General features: G+C 57.8%; 3 protein-coding genes across 3 annotated transcripts; 1 reads left to right on the forward strand and 2 right to left on the reverse strand.

Moving 5' to 3' along the window:
• Positions 1-1,664: 1,664 nt before the first annotated feature.
• On the reverse strand, positions 1,665-10,526 carry ALKBH4 (alkB homolog 4, lysine demethylase). The gene is made up of 3 exons (XM_055410111.2): positions 10,368-10,526; positions 5,871-6,068; positions 1,665-2,546 (listed from the first exon to the last, which is right to left on the reverse strand). Exons 1-3 carry the CDS (start codon positions 10,488-10,490, stop codon positions 1,956-1,958), a joined length of 912 nt encoding a protein of 303 aa, XP_055266086.1. The 5' UTR covers positions 10,491-10,526; the 3' UTR covers positions 1,665-1,955.
• Positions 10,527-10,576: 50 nt separating this feature from the next.
• LRWD1 (leucine rich repeats and WD repeat domain containing 1) lies at positions 10,577-16,976 on the forward strand. The gene is made up of 15 exons (XM_055410100.2): positions 10,577-10,790; positions 11,312-11,546; positions 11,643-11,759; positions 12,162-12,299; positions 12,535-12,639; positions 12,903-13,025; positions 13,116-13,218; positions 13,381-13,490; positions 13,673-13,880; positions 14,373-14,445; positions 14,536-14,676; positions 15,999-16,090; positions 16,282-16,434; positions 16,528-16,640; positions 16,720-16,976. Exons 1-15 carry the CDS (start codon positions 10,711-10,713, stop codon positions 16,864-16,866), a joined length of 1,938 nt encoding a protein of 645 aa, XP_055266075.2. The 5' UTR covers positions 10,577-10,710; the 3' UTR covers positions 16,867-16,976.
• A 323-nt stretch (positions 16,977-17,299) lies between these two features.
• POLR2J (RNA polymerase II subunit J) lies at positions 17,300-21,799 on the reverse strand. Its single transcript, XM_055410101.2, has 4 exons — positions 21,664-21,799; positions 20,284-20,373; positions 18,211-18,385; positions 17,300-17,497 (listed from the first exon to the last, which is right to left on the reverse strand). The coding sequence occupies exons 1-4, from the start codon at positions 21,714-21,716 to the stop codon at positions 17,462-17,464; spliced, it is 354 nt and encodes a 117-aa protein (XP_055266076.1). The 5' UTR covers positions 21,717-21,799; the 3' UTR covers positions 17,300-17,461.
• Between the last annotated feature and the right edge of the window lie 3,108 nt (positions 21,800-24,907).

Here is a 24,907-nt window from a genome sequence, read left to right on the forward strand (position 1 = left end):
TGATACCATGCCCTCTGCAGTGGAAGCACAGAGTCTTAACCACTGGACCACCAGAAAAGTACCTGTTACTGTTCTTAATGTTCTGGCGCTTCAACCCAGAGGGCCAGCCTGCCTCTGCAGCCCAAGACGACTCTCCAGGCCCTGGGGGGCCCCAGAAAAGGCCTGGGCTCAGCGCAGGGCTTTGGGCCAGCAAGCCCGCTCTGACCATTTCCCAGGTGAGCTCAGCTAGCCTGCAGAGACAGTCCTGACTCGGATGCCTCCAGAAGGGCAAAGGGAGAGGAGGGACAGACTAGAAACTCCTCACTAGGCCCATTAAGAACCTGCTGGGCTGTCTTTCCAGCCCCTGCCGTCCCTCCCAGGCTGCTGGGGACACAGTCAGGCAGGTTTTGCACCCATCTCTCCAGGAAGAGCCTAGAGAACACTGCCCGGCCTCAGCTCAAACAGGGGCCCTCTACTGGCGGAGTGCCCTGCAGGCTCCATCCAGGGGCCGGGCTGCCCCGAGGCCCAGCCTGTCAAGGCCCCAGAGAGCAGACCACCAGGTCTGTGTGCCTGCTTGGCAACCGATGTGGCAAGATGGGCTGGAATTCTGGCCAAGTGCCAGCCTGAGGAGTGTGAGGGCTAGCAGCGAGGTCACGATACCTGAGGAGCAGCAGTCCCCCACCAAGAGGTATCTGGGAGCCCACTGCCCCCCACAGCTGGCCGCTGGGCCAATTCAGTCCTTCCATTGGGTCTCTACCTGGGCCACTACGCAGACAGTGCAGGGTGGCCAGAGGCTCTGCACTCTTGACAGCTCTTAAAAAGTTCCAGAGTAACAGTGAAAACCAGTGCTGTGAATGTCTCCACGCTGTGATGGGGCGCTGGTGTCTCCCAAGTTTGGCTCCTAGCGTGTGGCTGGTGGGCCGGGTATACTATCATATATGCAGCAGACCAGGCTGGCCCCCCAGACTGCACCGCCATGCCTTCCGCCTCCATAGGCTGCTCCTCACCTGGCCGCAGGGGGACAGCCACCCATCCAGGTATGCACCTCACAGCACTGGCGCCCGGTGGGAGCCACCCTGTGCTGTCCTGGGAGCTGAGGAGACTCCTCCACAATTTCTAACATCACTAGGGGTGGGGGGGCTCAGGCTCCCAGCAGACTGCCCCATCACCTTACCCCACGGGGTCAAGCATGACCTGGGCAGAGCCGGCTCAGAAGCTGTCAGCATTCCTGAAGTCTGAAGCAATAACCACCTCACATCTTCTACCAATCCACTCTGCAATCCAACATGCTACCTAAACGAGGGCCCTGGGAACTCCCGGGCAGTCCAGTGGTTAAGACTCATCGCTTTCACTGTGGTGGCCTAGATTCAACCCCCGAGTCGGGGAACTAAGATCCTACAAGCTGCGTGGCATGACCAAAAGTAAGTAAGTAAAATAGTAAATAAATGCGGGGCCTGCAGACTGGGATAGTCTGCAACCGTGTTAAGCTGTTGTTCAGCGGCTCAGTCGTGTCCAACTCTTTGTGTCTCCATGGTCTGCAGCATGCAAGGCTCCTCTGTTCTTCGCTATCTCCCGGAGTTTGCTCAAATTCATGTCCATTAAGTTGGTGATGCTACCTAACCTCTAACCTCGGTTACCCTTTAACCTCATTAAGACAAATGGATAAAGGAGAAAACAGCCTGAAGGACACCAACCATTTTTAAGCTCAAATTAGGCCACTGCACTCAAACTGTGACAAACAACCCAAACAAGTGGCCACTACGCAGGTCAAAAGGGACCGACCTGAGGCCCCTCACCGTGAAACCATCCCGGGCAGGGCTCGGGCTGCCAGGCGCCAGGGTGTGTCCAGCAGTCTCCCCTTAAGACCTGAGAAAGACCCTCGTGCTGGGCGCCCCCTTCGATGCTGGCCAACGGTCCTCTGGGGAGCCAACGCCTCCACCAGGCCCAGCTGCCTGCTCCCCGTCGCGGGCGGCGGCTCACATGGTGGGTCTCCCCTGAAAGGAGAGCGCCATTTGCAGGAGTTCCTGCCCCAGTTCCTGCTGCTTCCCTCCGGGGCCGAACTCGGCCGACAGCTCCCGGAAGGTGACGCCCACGCGCCGGGCCCCGACGTGCCGCCGGTGGATGGCGTGCTTCCACTGGTGCCGCGCGCCTCCCCTAAGCACCACCAGGGAGCGGCGGGGCAAGGGGACCGCCACCTCCACCTCCTGGCACGGGACAGACCGGCTGGGGGCCATCGCGCCGTCCACCAGGGCCTCCGGGAAGTCGGACGGGGCCAGGCAGAGCAGCAGGCTGCCGGGCGCCTCCCGGGACATGGACAGCACGGTGGGGGACAGCAGGCTGAGGCTCACCAGCCGCTCCCCCCACAGCCAGGCGTCGTCCAGGTGCGGGTCGATGGCTGAGCCCCGCTCCGGGCAGTAGTCCAGGTTGCACTGCTCCACGGGCCGGAAGTCCTCCAGCACGGGGTAGAGGCCCATCCGCCGCACCACCTCCCGGCTGAAGCTGGGGAGGCCTCGGAAGCCGGCCATCTTTAGCTTCTGTTTCCGGAAGTTGACTTTGGGGCCGTAGTCCTGCAGGATGAGCACGAGAAGGAAGCGGGGGCTGGATGAGTTTACGGAAATGGCGTCGCACGCCAGGGCGGAAGAGTCCAGTCACAGAGACCAAGGCCAGCCGCGACGTCTGACTTCGTGGAGCTGACAGTTTGGCAGAAGGAGCCAGACACCACCGAGATAAACACACACAGCAAACATCCGGTGGCAGTAAACGCCCACGAGAAAAACAAAGCAGGGGAGGGGGGTATGAAGTGTTGGAGGACGTCTCAGCCCAGGCACCTCAGGAAGCAGAGCTAGAGACAGGAGGCCCCTGTCTGGATGGTGTCCCCGGACGCGGTGGGCAGGGGTCAGGACCTAGGAAGGAGGGGCAGCCAGGCAGGGCAGGTGGGAGGGTGCCACCCAAGGCAGTGTCACCCAGCTGGTCAACACTGGGCACAGCTGGGCTTCAAGAACAAAAGGGAGAAGAGTTCCCCAAGGAGCCAGAAGCGGTTCCACTCCTAGCCTCACTGAAGAGAGTGGAAACACATGTCCACATAGAAACATATCCGCATAGAAACCTGTACTCGAATGTTCACAGCAGCGCTACTGACAAAGTCAAACAGTGGGGACCTCCCCGGTGTCCAGTGGCTAAGACTCCGAGCTCCCAATGCAGGGGCCCAGGTTCTACCCCTGGTCAGGGAACTAGATATGCTGCAACTAAGACTCGGTACAGGCAAATAAAAAAAGTCAGGAAGTGGAAACAACCCGTGTCCACCAGCCGGTGAGTGATGACCAGAGAGTTGTCTATCCATACAACGGAATAAGGCTGAGAGTCACAAAAAGCAGTGAAGTCCTGATACAGGGTGCAAAGCGATGAACCCTGAGAACACGCCTGGTGAAAGATGCCCGACACAGAGGGTCATACCCCAGCTATAGAGATGTCCAGAAGAGGCTGACCCAGAGACAGAGAGCAGGTAAGTGGTCGCTGGGGGCTAAGGAAATGCAAAGTGACTGGCAATGGGTGTGTGTTTCCTCTGGGGTGATGAGAATGTTCCAGAACTAGACAGTGGTGACAGCTGCACATGAAAATCAAAGCACTGAATTATACACTTGAAATGGGGGGACCTTATGGTAGGTGGCTTCCATCTAAAAGAAAAAAAAAAAACACGAGAGAGGAGTCCTGTAGAATACAGCTCAGATCTGAGGGGTAAGAGGGGAGCACACTCCTGCTCCCTGGGGGCCCCTCCGGTGGAGGGTGGCCCCACCTGGTGGTAGAGTCTCCTTCTCTGTTCTGCAGGAGCCAGGGCCAGCTGGCTCCTTCAGGTCACCCCGACCCGTCGGCAGCAGCCGGCAGGAGGGCAACAGGCAGAAAGAAGAGAAGCCGGAGCCCAAGGAATCGCTGGGAGGCTGGCATGACTGCCGTGGGGACAGCAGCAGCAAAGACACAGGTTGGGCCGGCAGCCAGCACAGGGCCTTTCAGGGCACGGGAAGGCCTCTGTGTTCACACTGACATGGGAGGCCTGGAGGGCCTGCAGTAGAGCAGCGACTCTGACCAGATGGTGGGACCACCTCCTCCTGAGACCAACAGGAGGGGCAATGGCTCTGCAGGGAGTGTGGGAGGCAGGTGGCAGCAGCGGCCGGGGGTGAACGTTCTCAGATCCAGGACACATTTGCAAAGAGTAAAGAGCTGACAGGAATTACCCGTGAAAGACAGACAGGACTGTGGAAAGGTCCAGGGTTTCTGGTCTGAGTAGGTGGAAGGTAGAATGCGCCGGCTCAGCTCAGGGCTGACAAGCAGGAGAAGCTGGGGCTGGAGACATGAGCACGCGCGCCCTCAGTTTGTGGGGCCGGGCCTCGCTGAGATCAGCTAGGGGTGTCTGCAGAGGGAGGAGAGGCCTGAGCCTGAGAACCAGCCGCTGGGTTTAGGGGTGGGGTCGGCGATGAGGCAGTTTCAGAGTGGGTTAAGAGGGAGCGGGAGGAGAGGAGCCGGACAGAACGGCTAACTTTGGGAAGTTCTGTGGCAGAGACGAGAGACATGCAGCTCCCTGGGAGGCCGGTGGGGGAGAGCCGACCTTGAGAGAAGGGAGCTGGACGAGGGCTTCTGAGAAGCGGCAACCAGCCCGAAGCTGAAGACAGGCTCGGAGGGAAGCGGGGCACAGGAGAGAAGGGACCCTCGGTAGATCTATTTTCTCGGAGAGGCCCGGTCATCAGTGGAGAGGGAGGAAGGGAGCGAGGACTGGAAGGACAGCAACGAGCTGGGGAGGTCAGCACGGCTCTGAATACAAAAGCCCCGGCTCAGGATGGAGAGCCAGAGCCCAGGGGGCCGCCTGGGGGTGGGCCTGGGGGCTGGACCCGACCAGGGCTGTGGGTGAGCGGAAGGAGTCTGACAAAGTGAGAGGAGACAGGGCGAGGGACACCCGAGGGAGTGCCTGTACTAACTGGCGGGGGGGGCGGGGGGAGTTGGGGGGTGGGCGCGGGCAGGGAACGTGGAAAGGGGGCCAATGGCTGTCTGGAGGGGGCGAGGACTGCTGGAGATGAGAACAGAGGAGACAGGAGTGGACCCAAGGAGAAGGGGGCTGTGATCCCAACAAAGGGAAGATTCAGGGTTTGGAGGCCAGAGTATCTGTAGGAATAGGCGTGAGGAGATTCATGACTGACCGGAAGAACTGCCAACGTGGGTGGGGGCATCTGGCAGCTTTTTAGAAGCATTCCACGGGGCTTCCCTGGGGGCTCAGTGGTAAAGAATCCGCCTCCTAATGCAGGAGATGCAGGTTCGACCCCTGATCCGGGAAGATCCCACATGCCTCGGAGCAACAAAGCCAGAACTATTGGGCCTAATGCTCTAGAACCCAGGAGTCGCAAGTCCTGAAGCCCCCAGAGCAACAGGAGAAGCCACTGCAATAAGAAGCCCTCACACCGCAACTCGGGAGTAGCTCCCACCTGCTGCAATTAAGAGAAAAGCCTACACAGCAATGAAGACCCAGCAAAGCCAAAAATAAATAAATAATTTAATTAATTCATTAAAAAAAGAAGCACTCCATGAGAGTCACCAACACTAGGCCAGCTAGGGAGAGGGCAGAGAGAGCTGGGGGGCCATCTGCTTCTGAGCCCCAACTCATAGGAAGGTAAACAGGCCATGCTCTGGGCCTTTCCCCAGCACGCCTATTCAGCAGCCCTGCTCTCCCACAGCCTTAGGTCAGCTTGTCCGCTAATGGTTCTAGTGGGTGGCTACAAAGGAAGGCATGGAAAAGGAGATAAGCACAGGGACTCCAGGGTCAGGTGCCTTGCAGGGCCCTGCGGCCTGACTGCCCTCTCTGGCCGGCCCAGCCCTCCTCCCTCCTACCCTGCTCTGGCCCAGCCTACCTGCTTCCTCCGCCCAGACTGGGAGAGCTTCCAGGGGTCGCGGTCCATCAGCTGCACCATCTCAGCTTCTTCCTCCGGGGTCACAAAGTCCTCGATCAGGGTCACACCCGGGAAGGGGAAGGCCCAGCCTTCAAAGTCAGACTCCTCAGCCCCCACGGCCCAGCCAGTGTCAGGGTAGTAAATGAACCGGTGTGTTTTCTGCAAAAGAAAGACAGCGGTATCAGAGCCTCTGGAGCCCTGGCTCACACCGCACCTGCGCCCTGAGAAGCTGCCCCGTCCAGTGGTGCACCCTCCCTGGCAGCACTTTGGGGGGCAGCTGGTGTCTCCATGGAGGTGGGACCCCTGCCCAGCCCCCGCCTTGCTGACTTTCTCGTCTGTAAAAAGGAAGAGTACACAGGCCCGTTCTTTCGTCTTCCACCTCGCAGGTGAGGTGACTGACACTCAGCAAAGTTAAGGGACTAGCCCAAGGCTGCACAGCTGGGGAGCAGCCTCCGAGGCCACGCTGTTGCTGTGGGCACTGTCTGTCCCCCCCAGGCTAGTGGGGCCTGTGTGAAGGTGGCCCTGACGGGGAGCTGGAGAAATCTGCTCCCCTAAAGCTGAGGCCTCGGGCTGCCCGGGGGTGAGTTCACATGCTGGGAGGCCAGAGGGAGAAGCTCTTTCCAGATGCAGTGGGGGTGTCGCTGGGGCCTCTCTGACACGGCGGCAGCCATGGGTGCTCCCTGAATTTCTCATCGAGAAAGGATAGAGGGCTTCCCAGGTGGCTCCGCGGTAAAGAATCCGCTGCTAAGGCAGCAGACGCGAGTCCAGTCACTGACCCCAGACGACCCCGCTCACAGGGGGGCAGCTAAGCCGGTGTGCCACAACTGCCGAGCCTGTGCTCTAGAGCCTGGGGGCGGGAAGTGGTGAAGCCCACACCCCTAGAGCCCGCGCTCCACAACAGGAGAGGAGCCCACACAGTAATGAAGACTCAAGAAAGACAAAAATAATAAAATTAAAAAAGAAGAGCAGAACTTGCCAGTCACCTAGAGGAGTACCAGACTGACAACCTCCTGTGGCAGGGCCTCTGGCCAGTGACCCGGCAGGAGCCTGGCCAATTACCAGGCAGTCTTTGCTCTGCGCTTCCGGTTGGGTGAGCCAAGACTTCCTGAGATCTATGCGGCTGTCGGAGGTGCTCCCTGCCCAGTGCCCCGCCTCCTCCCCAAGGCATTGCCAGCACCCCTGACTCTGAACCACCGCGTCGCCCTCCTGGCACCTCACGCGGGACACACAGAAAGTAAGGACTCCTTCTATACATTTACTTGTTCCTCAGGCATCAGGTTGGGAAAATGCTACCCGCTGCAGTGCCGGGAACCTCCACACCCTCGGCCATGAGCACAGTCCAGACCTCTGGTGAGGTCTCAAAAGCTTTTTTTTTTAAGAAAGTTCAGTTCAGTCACTCAGTCATGTCCGACTCTTTGCGACCCCATGAATCACAGCACACCAGGCCTCCCTGTCCATCACCAACTCCCTGAGTTCACCCAAACTCATGTGCATCGAGTCGGTGATACCATCCAGCCATCTCATTCTCTGTCGTCCCCGTCTCCTCCTGCCCCCAATCACTCCCAGCATCAGAGTCTTCCAGTGAGTTCACTCGTCGCACAAGGTGGCCAAAGTATTGGAGTTTTGGCTTTAGCATCAGTCCTTCCAATGAACACCCAGGACTGATCTCCTTTAGGATGGACCGGTTGGATCTCCTTGCAGTCCAAGGAGCTCTCAAGAGTCTTCTCCAACACCACAGTTCAAAAGCATCAATTCTTCGGCGCTCAGCTTTCTTCACAGTCCAACTCTCACATCCATACATGACCACTGGAAAAACCGTAGCCTTGACCAGACGGACCTTTGTTGGCAAAGTAATGCCTCTGCTTTTTAATATGCTGTCTAGATTGGTCATAACTTTCCTTCCAAGGAGTAAGGGTCATGGCTGCAATCACCATCTGCAGTGATTTTGGAGCCCAAAAACATAAAGTCTGACACTGTTTCCCCATCTATTTCCCATGAAGTGATGGAACCAGATGCCATGATCTTAATTTTCTGAATGTTGAGCTTTAAGCCAACTTTTTCACTCTCCTCTTTCACATTCATCCAGAGGCTTTTGAGTTCCTCTTCACTTTCTGCCATAAGGGTCGTGTCATCTGCATATCTGAGGTTATTGATATTTCTGCCGGCAATCTTGATCCCAGCTTGTGCTTCTTCCAGCCCAGCGTTTCTCATGATGTACTCGGCATATAAGTTAAATAAGCAGGGTGACAATATACAACCTTGACGTACTCCTTTTCCTATTTGGAACCAGTCTGTTGTTCTACATCCATCTCTAACTGTTGCTTCCTGACCTGCATATCAGTTCAGTCAGTTCAGTTCAGTTGCTCAGTCGTGTCCGACTCTTTGCGACCCCATGAAGCACAGCACGCCAGGCCTCCCTGTCCATCACCAACTCCCGGAGTTCACTCAAACTCATGTCCACAGAGTCGGTGATGCCATCCAGCCATCTCATTCTCTGTCGTCCCCGTCTCCTCCCACCCCCAATCCTTCCCAGCATCAGACTCTTTTCCAGTGAGTCAACTCGTCGCATGAGGTGGCCAAAGTATTGGAGTTTCAGCTTTAGCATCAGTCCTTCCAATGAACAGCCAGGATTGATCTCCTTTAGAATGGACTGGTTGGATCTCCTTGCAGTCCAAGGGACTCTCAAGAGTCTTCTCCAGCACCACAGTTCAAAAGCATCAATTCTTTGGCGATCAGCTTTCTTCACAGACCTGCATATAGGTTTCTCAAGAGGCAGGTCAGGTGGTCTGGTATTCCCACCTCTTTCAGAATTTTCCACAGTTTATTGTGATCCACACAGTCAAAAGCTTTGGCATAGTCAATAAAGCAGAAATAGAAATTAAGAAAGTAATTGTGGTGAAATATATACAACCACATGTATTTTATACATAAGACTGATCTTCAACCATATTTTAAGTGTGCAGTTCAGTGCTGAGTATATCACACTGTCGTGCAACCAATTTCCAGAACTTTCTCATCTAGCAAAAGTCTACCTGTTAACTTAGAGAATGAACTTGCGGTTGCCGGGCTTGGGAGTAGGGGGTAAGGATGGGGTAGAGAGATAGTTAGGGAGTTTGGGATGGACATGTACACACTGCTACATTTAAAACCAATGAGGTCCTCCTGTATAGCACAGGGAACTCTGCTCAATGTTATGTGGCAGCCTGGATGAGAGGGGCCTTTGGGGGAGAATGGACACATGTATATGGATAGCTGAGTCCGTTCTCTGTCCACCTGAAACTATCAGAACATACTCCAATACAAAGTGTTAAAAAAAAGAAAGTCTATCCGTAAAACAACACATCCCCTCTCTCCTGTCCCCCAGGAACTGCGCACCCACCACTTTCCTTCCCGTCTCTGTGACTCTGACTACTTTAGATGCTATCCCTGAGTGGACTCATACAGTATGCCTTGTGACTGCATTATTCCACTCAGCATAACGTTTTTGGGTTCATTCGTGTTGTAGCACGTGCCAGACTTTCTTCCTTTTTTGGACTGAATAATAGTCCGTTGTATGGATGGGTAGCATTTTGTTCATCCTTTCATCTGTCCATGGATACCTGGGTTGCTTCTGCCTTTTAACTATTCTGAGTAACTCTGCTATGAACATGGGTGTACAGATATCTCTTCAAGACACTGCTTTCAATTCTTTTGGGTCCATATCCAGAAGTGGGATTGCTGGGTCACATGGCAGCTCTACATTTAATTTTCTGAGGAACTGCCACTGTTTTTCACAGGGCCTTCTGAGCTTCTATCAGGGACACCATGACAGTTTCTTCACTGGCTTCCCAGCCCCCTTTCCTTCTTGTCCACTCCTTTCCCTCAGAGGAGATTTCCAAAGTTTACATGTGACTTTACCTTTAAAACCCTCACGAGCTCACCACGGCCCTGCCTGCCTTCCGTGGTCAGGCTCCACCGGCCTCATCTCCCTCACCTGACGCATCACCCACCTTCCCCAGGCCTCGGCCCAAACAGTTCCCCAGCTGGCAGGCCCTTGCTCTGCTCAAAGGCTCTGAGTCCTTCTTTGTTAATTCGCAGGATTAAGGAATCTCATTTCCGTCCAGTGCCTTCTGGGACCCTTTGCCCCTCGTTTCGGCACCGTCCGCTCCCGTCCTGTCGTCTTCCCACAGGCCGGTGAGGTTCCCAGCCCGACCTGGGGCGGGGGGGCAGCGGCTACGACTGCTATCAGACTACCCCCAAGTTCCATAGGTGAGCCGCGGCCGGACTGCACCGACGTCCCAGCCCCTTCTCCACTCCAAGCTCACTCCTTAAATCCCTCATCTGTTCACCTCGCAACGCCCCCATCTTCAGGGCCGCTGACACGGTCTGATCCGGAACCTGTCTTCAGGGCCAACTTGGGCCTCAGTTTCCCCACACGAAGAATGGCGTTGTGGGCGCGTCCCCTCTCCCACCTCTCACCTGCGAGGGGTGCTGCCAGGGCGAGTCACCTCCGCGCTGCCGCTCGCAGATCAGACAGGTCCTGATGCCCTTGCAGCCGCATTCCCGCAGGACCTCGGGAGGCGCCACCGCCGCGGCCGCCATGGCGGCGTCCCGGCAGCCAGTGCGCAGGTGCGCGGCCGCGGGGGCCGCTGGGAGTGGTAGTCCGCGCTCCTGGCGCGAGGCTCGCGGGGCCGCTTCCTTCCGGTGGTCGCCGCCGCGGAAGGATTCGCGCGGCGCCACCTCCTGGACTGAGGCAAACGCTGGCGCCAGCAGCGGATTCCGGTGCTGAGGTGCGGACGCGCGGGGACCGCGCCTCCTCGCCATGGCCCCCCTGTCGACGCGGCTGCTGATCCAACGGGGGCGACCCAAGAGCGACCGGCTGGGGAAGATCCGGGACTTGGAGTAAGGGCCGGGGCCACACTGCCCGCCACCGGGGCCTGGGTCGGCGGCAATCGGAAAACACTCTGGGATCCTTTCTCTCTTCCTGATCACCCCCGTTATCACCCCGAGTCTTTAAACACTCGGGCGAAACGCCGTCCTCTCGTTATGAGATGGGTCGGGGCGTGGGGGGGGGGGGCGTGTTCTGGAGCAGCGTTGCCCCAGAAAACGGCCTGGGCTGCTAGGGAGACAGTTACGCAAAAAGAATATGGAGCAACCTGTTGAGAGAGTTACAGGGGAGCTCAGAGAGCCCCCCCAGAGGATCAGGAAAAAGCCTCTTGGAGGTAGCCAGCTGCCTCAAGTTCTAAAGTAGTTATAAATGGAGGCGATGTTGGGGATCAGCTGCACAGGCAACAAGAAACATCAAGAGAAAAGCCATCGGAGGCACCTGGGCTGACGTGGGTGTGGGGTGGGCTGACGTGGGTGTGGGGTGGGAAGTCGGTGGGCCTGCCCCCTGAGTTGTCCCTGTCTGCGCCTCGCCCCAGCCTATCAGGGCTGAATCTGGTCTCAGAGGACTTGGACCTCAAGCTCCTGGGTCGCTTGAAGCAGCTGCAAGAGCTGGACCTCTCCAACAACCAACTGGAAACGCTGCCCGCCGACCTGGGCCTGCCCCACCTGCATGTCCTCCACTGCGCCAACAACCAGCTGAGCGACGTCACCCCCCTCTGCCAGTTCCCGCAGCTTGAGGAGCTCAGCCTGGAGGGCAACCCCTTCCTGACAGTAAGTGGGTGCCCGCAGCAGCCCCAGGCACTCGATGGGCGGGGGCTCAGCCACAGACTAGGCGCAACGCCTAGCTGCTCTCCCCTCATCCCCCAGGTGAGTGACAGCCTGAAAGTCACCTTCCTCCTGCCCGAGCTCCGTAAGTTCAACGGCAAGGATGCTTCCACCACTCGCTCTAAGGCAGAGAACCTGAACCGGGAGCTGACCACCAGGGTGAGGAACAGGGAGGAGTCCCTGGTGCTCGGGAGCCTTGAGGAGTGAGTGGCAGAATGGGTGTTTGGAGGACACCAAGAGGGACTACAGCGGTCCTGAGACCCTGCCCTGAGCCAGGGCTCTGAGCTCGGCTGTGGTGCTTGGCCTCTTGTTCTTGCGCAGGCAGGGGGTGTTGAGACGCTCTCAGGGTGACGCTACGCTGGGCCAGCTTTTCCCTTCAGGGGCTGTTTCTCCCTGTGGCTCGCTTGGGTTTGTGCAGTGTGCAGCCGAGAAGGCTGTGGTTCCTGGAGGCTTCCCGGAGGTGATGAGGGCGACACCTCTGATCTTTAGAGACAGAGGTGCCATGGAAGATCCAGGAGAGCTGGGCTGGCCTGAGCCTGAACCTGGTTCCTCTCGTGCCAGGTCGCAGCTCACTGGAAGAAGGTCATGGCCACGCTGAGCCCAGAGGAGCAGGCAAAGGCCCAGGCGGACTTCGTGAAGTCAGCTGTCAGAAACGTCCGCTACGGGCCCGTGTCCCTCAGCGAATTCACCCAGTGGCGGGTATGTCCTCATGCCTCTGTGCTGCCATTCGGTCCTCCCAGCTCCTTCCTCCCTGGCTCCCACAGCCTGAGCCGCCTTTAGGTCTCTGGCCACAAGAGGATGTGGGGAGTAGGGCAGGTCCGGGAAGGTGGCCCTGGGGGCTGGAAAGACCCTTTCCCAGCTCTGACGGGCTGTCTGGGAGGGGCTGGAGGCCCCGGGACCGTGCCCGGCTTCCTGACGGCCCGCTCCCACCCAGGTGCGGATGATCTCTGAGGAGCTGGTGGCCTCTGGTGGAACCCACGCACGTGAGGCAGACACGCCAGAGGGACCCCACAAAGCCACAGCTACCCAGGAGCCCAGAGTGAGTGGTTCCGTGGGGCTCCCGGGCTCCCTGGGCATGCCTTGGCCCTTCCTGCCTCAGGAGGCATTAGGGAAGCAGGGGTCCTTGAGATGTGCCCAGGAGATGGTTTCCTGTGCTTGAGCAGGTTCCCTCTGACCCTGGTACCCCTTGCCTCCCATACCCCAGGAGGGTGAAGTCGAGTCTGTGACAGGGAGGAGGCAGGCCCTGCGCAGACGGGTGCCCGGTCACCACGCCTCAGCCTGCCCTTGCCCCCTCCTCCACAGGCCAGGCTGGTGGCCTTGAGACGGCTGGGTGACGCCCCACTCAGCCTCTCCCCCCAGAAGCGGGTGTGCACCTCCCCATTGGCCCCGGTGGAGGGCAGCCTTGGGGGTTCCGACGGCAGCCAGGTGAGCCCCGCGTGGTGGCAGGGAGGCGCAAGGCGGGAGAGAGGGCCCGGGCAACCGTGACCACCCTCTGTCCCCACCCCTGTCCTGCAGCTGGAGCCCCTGCACTTCCTGCAGTGCCACAGCAAGAACAACAGCCCCAGCGACCTGAAAACCCAGCTCTGGGCCTGCGCCTTCGAGCCGGCCTGGGACGAGGGTACACCCTTGGGGGCAGGGGCCCTGGGAACGCCACCTACAGGGGCCACCTGGGACGGTGGGGAGCAGGGAGGGACAGAGAGCTTAAAGTGTCATCCAGGTCAGGAGGAGTGACTGCCATGGACAGCTGGAAACGTTTTCATCAGACTGACCTCCCAAACAGGGCAGGTGGGGGCTGCGTCGCAGACCGTGGCCACGTGTGGTGGGGAGGCCGTGTGTGTGATCGACTGCCAGACGGGCATCGTACTGCACAAGTACAAGGTGCCTGGCGAGGTGAGCGCCAGCGCCGGGCTCCTGCGGGGTGGTGGACGGGGCCTTGGCTCCTGGGGGCAGGAGTGTTGAGGACGAGGGGCCAGACTCAGCCACCTGCTCACCAGGTGGCCTTTGTCTTTGGTGCTGGGCCGTGGTTCCCAGGTAGCTCTGCCCCTCGGTAACTGCTCCCCTCCCTGCCCCAGGAGTTCTTCTCCGTGGCCTGGACCGCCCTGACGGTGGTCACACAGGCCGGCCACAAGAAGCGCTGGAACGTGCTGGCAGCTGCAGGCCTGCGTGGGCTGGTCCGGCTGCTGCATGTGCAAGCCGGCTTCTGCTGTGGGCTCATCCGGGGCCACAAGAAGGCCATAGCCACCCTCTGCTTCAGCCCCACCCACGAGACCCACCTCTTCAGTAAGACCCTCTCCTCCTATTCCCCCCAGGGTTCCCCCAGTACCCATGTCCTGCAGCCTGGCACCTTAGGGCTCCTCCCCGGGGCGGGCCTCACACTGGCTGCCAAGGTCAGCTCAGACTGCGGTAGGAAGCATGAGGCTTCAGGGACAGCTGACCCGGCTTCGGATTCTGTCTTGTTCCCCCAACCTGCCTTGCAGCCCTGGAGGTTTCTCAGAGCCAGGGCAGTGTCTGCGATCTGGGTGGGTACCCCAGCCCTGTGGGTGTGGTGAGGTGATATCTGAGCCGTAGCTGCCTGGTGTGGGGCACGTTAGGTTCGAGCAGGATAAGGACGGGGGCCCGGGAGTCCTGTCTCCCAGCTGTGGCCCTCCCTCCCTCCCTCCCACCCTCCCTTGGAGGGGCTGGCCTTGGGAGCCTGGTCTTTGCCTGGGATGCAGCCTGCAGGAGGCAGTGGGGCCTTCTCAGAGCCACCTCTCCTTCCCGTCCTCTCACCAGCGGCCTCCTACGACAAGCGCATCATCCTCTGGGACATCGGGACACCCAACCAGGACTATGAATTCCAGGCCAGGTGATGCTGCGAGGCAGGACGGCCTGGGACGGGGGGTGGGCACACCCGAGTCTGCGGCCTCATGCCCTCCCGCCTTTCACCTGCTGGCAGCCACCTGCTCACACTGGATACCACCTCCACCCCCCTGCGCCTCTGCCCTGTTGCGCCCTGCCCGGACGCCTACCTGCTGGCCGGCTGCGAGAGCGGCTGCTGCTGCTGGGACGTGCGGCTGGACCAGCCCCAGAAGAGGAGGTGAGTGCAGGCAGGGGGTGCCCCGAAAGCCTGTCCTCAGAGCCGAGCAGCTCCAGGTCCAAGGGGTCTGACCCCAGGCACACCTGCCAGGGGTAGTGCCTGCAGCATGCCCCCCGCCCTGGGCAGCCCAGAGACAGTTTCCAGGGCCCTCTGTGCAGAGCTGGGGTGTCCACACCTCCTACTTATCTCTCAAGGAAAGATTACACCTCCCAGCACCCCAGGCTGTGATCACATCATCACTGCCCAGCTCCTGCCACTCGCCAGCTGTAGGACCTTCCCTTGTCCAGCATGATTGCCTCATCTGCAAAGTGCGGACAGTAACTCACACCCCAGGCTTAGCAGAGGGCAATGGGGATGGTATCTGGGCTGGGATAAGGCCCCGGAAAGGCCAGGTTGAGGCTTGTGGTTCCTGGACCTTGGGAGAGCTGAGGTGGTACTCGGCAGGGAAGCCCTGCCCTGGAGAGTCCCAGAGCCTGGTGGAGATGACAGGCATTAAAATCACACAAGGCATGATGGACGTCAGTGATGAATAAGGTGCTCCGAGAAGAGCAGGGAGGCTCAGGGGACTCTGAGGTGACCAGTGGCAGGTGAACAGGTCCTCAGGCCTGTGCTCTTCACGAGCCCCAAGGGTCAGGTGGGCAGATGGAGGGTCTCCACACAGAGGGAAGCGCGAAGGGCCAGGGGCAGGGGGAGCTGGCTGACCAGGGAGGCCTGGCCACAGCTTGGAAACCTGGAGGGAAGGCAAGGGTGAGGTGGCTGGGCCAGGGGACACCAGCCCTGCGGTCCCTGGTGAGGTGCTGAATTTTAAACTAAGTGCAGGGAAGAGCCAGGGGAGAATTTGAGGGCAGGTGGCAGGGGACATCTACAGCGACATCTTGGCACAGACCAACAGGCACTGGGCAGTGGGCCAGCAAGTGGCAGTGCCCTGCCTCCTCCCCAAGTCCTGTGATGTCTTCCTCGCATCTCAGATGTGTCTGCATACTGGGGTTGGTACTCGGCTGCCTTTTGTGGATCTGACTTTGCTGGGAGCCTCTCCAAGCAGCATGACCCCACGCTGTCAGCCGCCACTCTGTACACTGCCCTCGGGGTCAGAGCAAACCCCTGCCCCTTGGCTGGCGAACTGCTCACCTCACTCAGCCTGAGGGGCAGCCTGGCTTCTGAGCCTTTCCTGGCCGTGCCCCCAACCCCACCCACTGGCTCCCCCTCCAGGGCCTGGATGGACCATGGGTCCTGAGGAAGTGCCTGGCAGGGATCTGAACGAGTGCCCTTGTGACTCTTCCTGCAGCCTTCCAGGCTGACCAGCATCTTCCGCTGCCCCGCAGGGTGTCTGAAGTTGAGTTCGTCTTCTCTGAGGGCTCCGAGGCATCCGGACAGAGAGTGGACGGGCTGGCATTTGTGAACGAGGATGTCGTGGGTGAGTGAGCCCAGGTCCGGTGACAGTCTGGCTTCTTGGGACCCCACTGGGTCCTGGCCAGGCCTTCTGGGGTGACTTCTCTGTGGGTGGGGGTTTAGGTCCAAGGGCTTCTGCGGGGGCCCTCAGCATGGACCAGGAAGTGTCTGGAGAGGGGCCCCCCCAACAGGCATAGCTCTTCCTTGTCCCGTCAGCCTCCAAGGGGAGCCTGGGCACCATCTGCCTGTGGAGCTGGAGCCAGACGTGGCAGGGCCGGGGAAGCCAGCCCACGGTGGCTGTGGTGGTCCTGGCTCGGCTGCAGTGGTCACCTACCATCCTGGCCTACTTCTCCCTCAGCACCTGTCCTGGTGAGTGGCCCACCTTCCTTCCCTGCTGCCACCTTCCTTCCCCGCTGCCCCCCAAGCTCTGCCCCACCTAAAGCTCCATCCCTGTCCTGACAGACAAGGGGCTTGTGCTCTGCGGGGACGAGCAGGGCAACGTGTGGATCTATGACGTCAGGCCCCTCCTGGCACAGCGCTCCCCGCCGCAGGCCGCCCTGCAGGCCCCCACGCAGGTAGGCACGCGGGGGGCTGGTGCTGCCCAGGGGCCCTGCTCAGGAAGCAGCTGCTCAGTCCCCTCTCTCTTCCCCCCAGATCCTTAAGTGGCCCCAGCCCCAGGCGCTGGGCCAGACGGTGACCAAGACGATGGTGAACACGGTGGTGGCCAACTCCACCTTTACCTACCTCACGGCGCTGACCGACTCCAACATCGTTGCCATCTGGAGAAGGGGCGAGCCCTGAGTGCGTCACAGGGCACCAGGGACACAACTTAACTTATTCAGCTTTGGGGGTAGTGACGGGATCTTTATGTCTGTGAATTTTTTTTTATTAAACGCTACTTCGTTAGGGAAGCCTGGGGAGAGCTCTCTGTGGGCCCCTTCCCTGCGCTGAATGAGGCTGGCTGGCCAGCCCTGCTGCTGAGGCTTCCAGAGCAGAGACTCCTGGAAGCACACGGTTTTCAGTTCCCTTCTGCTTGAGACAGCTCCTGGCAGCCCCAGGTTCCCAGGGTTTGTTCAGAATTGAGTTAGCTCCTGCCACCTCAGGACAGAGACTGGGTCTCTGGGCCAGTCCACTCTGAAACGAGGCCCCCAAGTGGCGTCGGAACAGGTCCTCTACCTCCACTGAACTGACGGTCCATTTGCTGTGAGGTCATCTCTGCTAGCCCACAGCTGGGTCGTTTCCAGTCATGCTTTATTAGGAAAATAAAACCGACTCTCTATGTACAGGACACATCGGTGTATGGGGGCGGCGGGGGGGAGCTCACTGGACTCTACAAGGAGGCCCAAGGCTGGAGGAAGTGCTCTCGTCCACCTGGAGAAGGGCCCGGAGCAGCCAGCTACTCGATGCCTTCCTGCTTGTCTTTGATGGCCACCTGTAGGGAAGCGAGGATGTTGGAGACTCAGCCCCAGCCTCCCTGACCAAGGGCCACCAGGAAACTGCCGCTGTGCCCTTCCCCAGAGTGCAGCCATGAGCTAACAGAAGCAGCAAACTGGGGCCCCAAACATTCCGGGTGCTGGGCAGGCGCCCCAGGGACCCTGAAGCCAGCCCCACCCATGCCATCATTCCCCCGCAGCTCAGGTCCTGTTGCCCGGGGCAGGAGGGAGTCGGGGAGCAGAGGTGCCTCCTGGTCACTCAGGAAGCCGTGGGTCTTTCCCACTCTCAATTATGCCTAGACTTTGAAGACCCCTGAATAAACAAGTGTGGCCACACCCATTTGGGCTTCTTGATGATGGAACCCCCAGGGTACAGTGAGCTGCACCCTGGACAGATGGACCACAGAGGGCCAGCACCACCAGGAAGAGGCTTGGAGGGCCAGCCCCAGGCAGTGGGCCCCTTGCTCCCACAGGGAGACCTGGGGCACCAGGGCAGGTGCCACCCCCGGATGCAGAGTGCAGGTCCCAGGCCTCAGCTGCCTAACCCCTCAGTCCACACTTGCTGGATGCTGTGGCGGACGTCCCTGCTCGGTCATCACCACCGCCCCCCCAGTAAGTCAGAGGCAAGCCCCCGGGGGTCGTCCTGGGTGAGGACATACAGACTGGTGTCTGCAGGGACTGACCCCCACCCCCGCCAACAGCGGCACCTCACCCGGAAGCGCTCTTCCAGCAGGGACAGCTCGCTGATAAGGTCAGTGATGGCGTTGGTGAAGGCCTCCTGGGGGCTGTAGTCCGGCGTGGTCTGCACCCGGATGATGATCTTGTGCTCCAAGGGGTGTGGGACTTTGTAGCCAGCAAACAGCACCTGTGGGTCCTTGAGGAGCTGCCTGAGACATGGATGGGTGCGGTAAGGGGGGCAGGGTGCAGAGCCGAGTGTACTTGGGGTTCTGGCCCCTTTGTGGCCTTCTAACCAAAGGTCTCCTTGTTGGCTTGTGGCCTGAAAGCACACGCAGCTACTCCTGACCTTTAAGAGTTGTGTTGTGGACACACACCCCCATCCCAGCCCCCGCAAAAATCCTGAGTTAAACAGACACTTGAAGACGACAGAGTCGGTAGGGACTCCTCCCATACACACCCCTACATGCATGAGGGTCAAAGACCCTTCCTAGTGAACAGGGTTTCCCACCACCCCTTCCCTCAGGGGATGTCAGGGAGCCTGCAAAAGCCCCAAAGAAACCTCCCAAAGCAGAAAAAATCCAGCCGGCGTCCAGTAAACCAGAAAAAAAGAAGTCCCATTCCCAGCCCCCAAAGAGCATCTGGCAGAGTAAATAAAGGCAGCAGGTGGAGAAGACCGTAGGCTCTGAGCACTTAATGAAACAGAAATGGAAATCCTCTGGGTAACGCGGGCTGGCAGCTGCCATCCGCACACATGGGGTCCTGCTGCATGAGGTTGTGGGGAGTGAAGCCTGTGCCCTGGGCACCGGGAGGCTTCCTCCTGCGCGGCTCAGTCAGGTGTGAGCACTGGAGGGCTCCCCTGGTGGCTCAGCGGTAAAGAATCTGCCTGCCTACGCCAGAGACAAGGATTCGATCCCTGGATCAGGAAGATAACACATGCAACTTCGCAGGTAACTAAGCCCGTGTGCCACAACGATGCAGCCAGCGCTCAGAGCCTGCAAGCCACACGACCGAGCCCATGTGCCGCAGCCACTGAAGCTCGGGCTGCCTGTGCTCTGCAACAGGAGAAGCCACTGCAATGAGAAGCCCTCAATCCGCAACTAGAGAGTAGCCTGCACAGCAACGAAGACCCAGCACAGCCAAAAATAAATAAAATGTTTTATAAAAAGCGTGCACGCCGAGGGAGGGGTGGGGCCTGGCACTGGAGGGGACACTGGGCTCACACGTGCGGGGGGGCTGCAGCAGGACCCCAAAGACAGCCTGGGTGCACCCCTGGCGTGTTGTTGGGCGGGAGTCCTCCAGACAGAAGGTGGGCAACCCCGCCCCCTAACTCACACCAGAGATAAACAGGCTCCTCCTGCCTGCGGCCTCAAACATGCACACCTGGGAAAGGCTTGGCTTCACTGACAGCATTTTTCAGCAGTGAGAGGACAAGTTCCGGGGCCAGAGTGGCAATCCCACTTCTGGCCACCTACTGGGCCAGGACTTCACTGGTACAAGTACCAGGTGTCAGGTAACCACCAGGACACCGGACGACCACAGAGTCCCTCCCTCACCTCCTTCCCTTATTCTACTAACTGACCATCTCTGGCACGTACGTCTTGGAATGCCAGATGTCACTGATGTCACTATTTGTGACAGGGTGGGCGGCCAACCCTGACGGCATCTCGTGAGCACAGTGAGTCTGTGGCTCACTGTGCATTTACTTTCTTTAGTCAGATAACTGAGCCAACACAGAAACATGGCTGCAAGACCAGATATGGGGTCACCGTCATTTGGAAGAAAAGGTACGGGATCTGTGAATTCCCACAGCCAGCTCCCAGGACTTCCTGGAGCTCAGACAGCCTGGAGAATGTCTTCTGGAGCTTATGCCTGGCCTCTCAAACGTAACTCCCAGGACTTCTCTGGTCGTCCCATGGCTAAGACTCCACACTCCTGATCTAGGGGACGCAGGTTCGATCCCTGACTGGGGAGCTGGAGTCCACATGCCACAACTAAGAGTTCACATACAGTGACGAAAGACCTGTGTGCCAAAACTAAGACCGGTGCAGTCAAGTAAATAAATACTTAAAAAAACACAACCCCCAAAAGCCACTGACTTGAAACTTACGATTTAATGATGTTTCCTAGCGTGTGGTCCTCCTTGTTGATGGTGAACAAACAGGCGTTGGGTACTTTGGTGTCTTTGTTAATGGTGATCCTAGGAAGAGGCAGAGGCAACAGACTGGGGGCGGGGGTTCCTCCCTGGAGTCTAAACCCTGTCCTCCAAGGCAAGCTCAGGCCCTACCTCCTCCTGAGAGCCCTTGCCCATCTCTTCATTCCACACAAACCTCTGACTCAGAGAAGCCCAAACCCAGCCACACCTGGTACTGTGGGACCCTCACCTACTCTGAATTATCCCTTCTTCTCAGAGCAGAGCTTCTTAACTTTGGCACCACTGATATTTTAGGCCAGAAAGTTTTTTTGTAGGGGGCTGTCTGGTACACTGTAGGGTATTAGCAGTAGCCCTGGCCTTTATCCACTAGAAACCAGAAAAGTTTGCAGACACTGCCAAGGTCCCCTGGTGGGACAAAGTGGACCCCTGGGTCAAGAACTACTGGTCTCAAGGGAGACTGAAGTGGCTGGCAAGGGGCTACGGGCTAGACTGCAGAGGCTTGCAGTTAAGACCAGGCAGTTAAGAGAAAGAAAAGCCAGCATTTAAGATGGTCTTTTGAGGGGGACTTCCCTGGCAGTCCAGGGGTCGAGACCGCACTTCCACTGCAGGGGGTGCCGGTTCCATCCCTGGTCGGGAAAGATTCCCCACGCCACCGCAGCGTGGAGAAAAAACAAAACAAAGCAAAAATATGGTCTTCTTTGTGCTGAATCCTAGACTAAGCACTTCACATAAATTACCTAATTTAACCACCCCTAAGAGAAAATCCTGTGATCTAATACACTAATAAGCCCATTTCCCAGATGAGGAAAGTGGTTCTCAGGCAGATTAAGTCACTTGCCCAAAGACACAGAGTTCGTAAGTGGGGGATCCCCAGGCAGACTATCTGAGCACTGGACTATACTTCCCTTCACCAGCACACAATGAGGAGTCACTGGAGATTTTACACCGGCGAATGAAGATCCGGTGTGAGTCTGACAGCTGTCAGACTGTCGTCTGGATGCAGCAAAGAGGATAACCGTGCCGGGTGGGAAGACTTTGGAGCCAGAAACTCTGGGTTCGAATACAGATCGGCCTATTTCTGTGGGCCTGGGGGAGGTACTTAACCCTTCTGAGCCTTGGTTTCCTTGTCTACAAAATGGGGCGGCTCACCACCGCCCATGACTGTCTTAAGTTTGGCAGACACGGGTGTGGAGCACTCGGCGAGTAGACGCTCGACCAAAACTTGCTTCTGTCTCCTGGCAGAGGACGGGCAGAGAAGTCCCAGAATCTGAGGGCGCAGACGGTCGAGGGCCAGCGACCCTTCCCCCGCCCCAGACCCAGGCTGGTTCCACTTACTTCTTCTCGCCCTCGAAGAGCAAGAACGACTCGAAGGCGGGAGGGGCGTTCATCCTAGCGTCGCGGCCACCTCCAAAGACCCTGCAGCAGCCACCACCGCCTCCAGAGCCCTACCAAGCAAGCACTTCCGGGTTAGCGGCTGCTTCCGGATTACGCCGGAAGTGATTTCAGTGCCAAACCCGTGAGAGGATCGGCTCGTTGCCCCCTATCGGTCTGGAGGATCCTGCGCAGGCGTGAGAAAAGCCGCCGGGGGAGGCTGGTGGCTCTGCGCATGCGTGAGTGTAGACGCTCCTTCCGCTCGCCTGCGGGCCCTGGCGCGCTTGCTCGGTGGGAACGCTGAGGGGGGCTCTGTCAGTTGTCATACATCCTTGTCTAAGCTAAGCGTGAAGCCTGCGGTGTATTTCCCTCTGCCTTCTTTGTCCCTTTATCCCTCTTTGGAAGTGTGCCCTTGGACTACACAGCACCAGGCTCTCGGATGGAGAAGGAAGCCTCGTGGTAGTGGGCAGGTGTGACCCGAAGGGATGGAAGAAACCGCCCCTGGGCTAGACTGTTGCTTATGAAAAAAATCCCCGTGCCCACGCGAAGGGCCACAAGACCCCTGGCCGGGTTGTCAACTGACTTTCCAGGTGGGCTTGTAGCCTAGTGAGTTTCCTGTTAGAGGAGGGAGGGCTAGGGAGGAAGCAGGTGTAAACAGGTGGGGACAGAAAAAGAAAAATGTTGTCTGCCATTTCAGTAAACAAAGAACGGCTGCCCACTGTCAAGTTACCAGCCCCTGACAGTGAGCCCTGAGGGGAGTTCAGGATGGAGAAAAACAGGATGCTGGCCCTAGAGACTTAGGATGCTTATCTAGAAATCATTTCAGTGAGCCCACATTCTTGCATCTTCCCAAGAAAAGCACTGAAATCCTTGAGTGTCTGTTTTTGTGATTAGGAGCGATCTTTTGATACTCGACTACATGTGTTCTGTTTTTCAGCAAAAAAACAAACAAAAAAGCTCCTATATATCCTGGCTCCTATCTTACCTCTTTGGAAGAGTTCCTCACAGCGATCTGAAAGGCTGTCTCCCAGGCTATTGTCCTTAGTAGGATCCCCAATAAAACAGAACTCACTGGGGAATTCCATGGCTATCCAGTGGTCAGGACTCAGCACTGTCACTGCTGAGGCCCAATTCAATCCCCAGTTGGGAAACTAGGCTCCTACAAGCCATGTGGGGCAGCAAAAAAAAAAAAAAAACATAACTTCCAACTTCTGGGTTGTGTATTTTTGAGTCAACACAGTTGTGAGAGGAACTCGAAAGGATAAGGGTGTGAGTCGGTTCTGGTTGGTTGATATTTTTCAGACTACAGCTTAGAATAAAAGTCCTACCTGAGCAGTCAAAGCAACAGGGGCCAGGGTCTCAGATTAGCTACTGGCCCTGCAACAGCTCCCTAGCTGCTCCTTCAGGTCTGGACCACAGCTGTGGAGCCCCCAAGGAAATCTGGAGCTTCCCTCACCACTTCCTGGGAAGGACTATTTCCTAATTGAGCTTGAGACCTGCGGTGAGAAAATGTCATATGCTGGAGGCCCATACCAACCTGACTCTCCGGGCCAAGAGAGTCTTTTAGGTTGTGACTGTTTTTTAAGTCGACAGTTTTACTGGAATACGCCGTCCCCACTGGTTTCTTCATTGCCTGTGGCTGCTTTTGTGCTACAAGAATAACTGTGACCAAAACCTGCATGCCTGGGCCTTTGGTGGAAAAATCTGGCAATCCCTAATCCTGGGAAATGAACCCATGTTTGACGTTGATATTTATTATTCAATTAGAGCCTAGACACTGAAGTTACTTATTAACTTGCAGGTTTCCATCCCATACAGAACAAAACTTCATCCACCAGTTTTGTGTCTAATATCACCATCTTATTCTAACATTTCCCAGCTTCTCAAAATAGTCTGTGAACCAGCTTTGCTCGACACTGATTTCCTCCTTGAAGTGTAATAAATCTTTGTTACATGTTCATGCTATATTTGTCTGAGTCATTTTTTAACGTATTTGAAAATTATATTTTGACAGGAGTTTCCCAAGAGGAGGTCGGTGGGAATTGCCCAGATTTCCTATGGGATCGGCCCAGAGGATGAAGAAATACACATACCACATGAGCTAGGCCCACTCAGGGCTTCCCAGGGTGTCTGCTTTGTACTGAATGCCAGCCCCAGGGCTGCAGGCCTCTGTCTGAGGGCCCATTCAGACTCTCAAGACATCTGGAGGGCGGGTGAATAACAGGCCTGGCGATCCCAGGGGAGTGGTACAGAATCCCTGGGCAGGTGAGGGGGTGACCTGCAGGACCGCCTGGACTCGAGGGCAGGAAGGAGTCTCTTCTCTCTCTCCAAAAAGAACGTAGCATCCTGGGCTGTAGGGAGCTCTGCTCCAAACCTGAGAGCAGAACCTAGCCGGGTGGGTACTCACGGGAGAGGCGGCTACAGTGACCACTCCCCTATCAGATCCATTGGAGGAGAGGGTGGCAGTGACCACGCCCACACCAGATCCATTGGAGGAGAGGGTGGCCAGTGTTGCCAGTGGGTGTATGTGTGTGTATGCAGTTAAAATCTGCGGTTCTGGGAGGTACCTGATGGTGCAGCGGTTGACTCCGAGTTTCCAGTGTAGGGGATGTGGATTTGATCCCTGGCCAGGGACCTAAGATCTCACATGCCAAGGGTTGTGGCAAAAAAAAAACCCCCATGGTTCTACTTATGGCAGCCCCTTATAAGTACACACCTCTCTTTCCCCTTCACTCCATGCCTTGGGGCTCAGCAGACCCTGGGGTCCATACTTCCTGATCAGGAGGTCCTTGAAACCCAAGAAAAGCCAACAGGCAGGAGATGTGTGTGAGACCCTAGGGAAATAGCCAGAGAAGCAGGAGTTGGTGATGGGGGCAGGGTGAGCCCCCGCTGGACCTGAGCCCTGGGCCAGGAAGGGAGAGGGGATGCCCGGCCCTGCAAAGAAGCTGGTGAGGCTCACAGAATGGCAGCATCATGACCAAGAAGCAATGAACATCTAGGGGGTTGAGTTGGTGTGAGCTGTGGGGGGAACCACCCCCATCAAGGCTGTGGCCAGGAGAAAAGTCTGATATGGCCCCAAAACCCACGAGGTTGAAGGAAGGAGGCAGCCCCTTGTACCTTCATCATCTCTTTGCCTTTCTGGGCCACCCCTCAAATAACCCAGTTTGCACTTTGCCCAGATGGTCCTGCCCCAGAGCCTGGCTAGTCA

This window comes from Moschus berezovskii, chromosome 27, assembly GCF_049115385.1.
Source record: "Moschus berezovskii isolate FMDL1 chromosome 27, NW_MosBer_1.0, whole genome shotgun sequence".
Taxonomy (NCBI): domain Eukaryota; kingdom Metazoa; phylum Chordata; class Mammalia; order Artiodactyla; family Moschidae; genus Moschus; species Moschus berezovskii.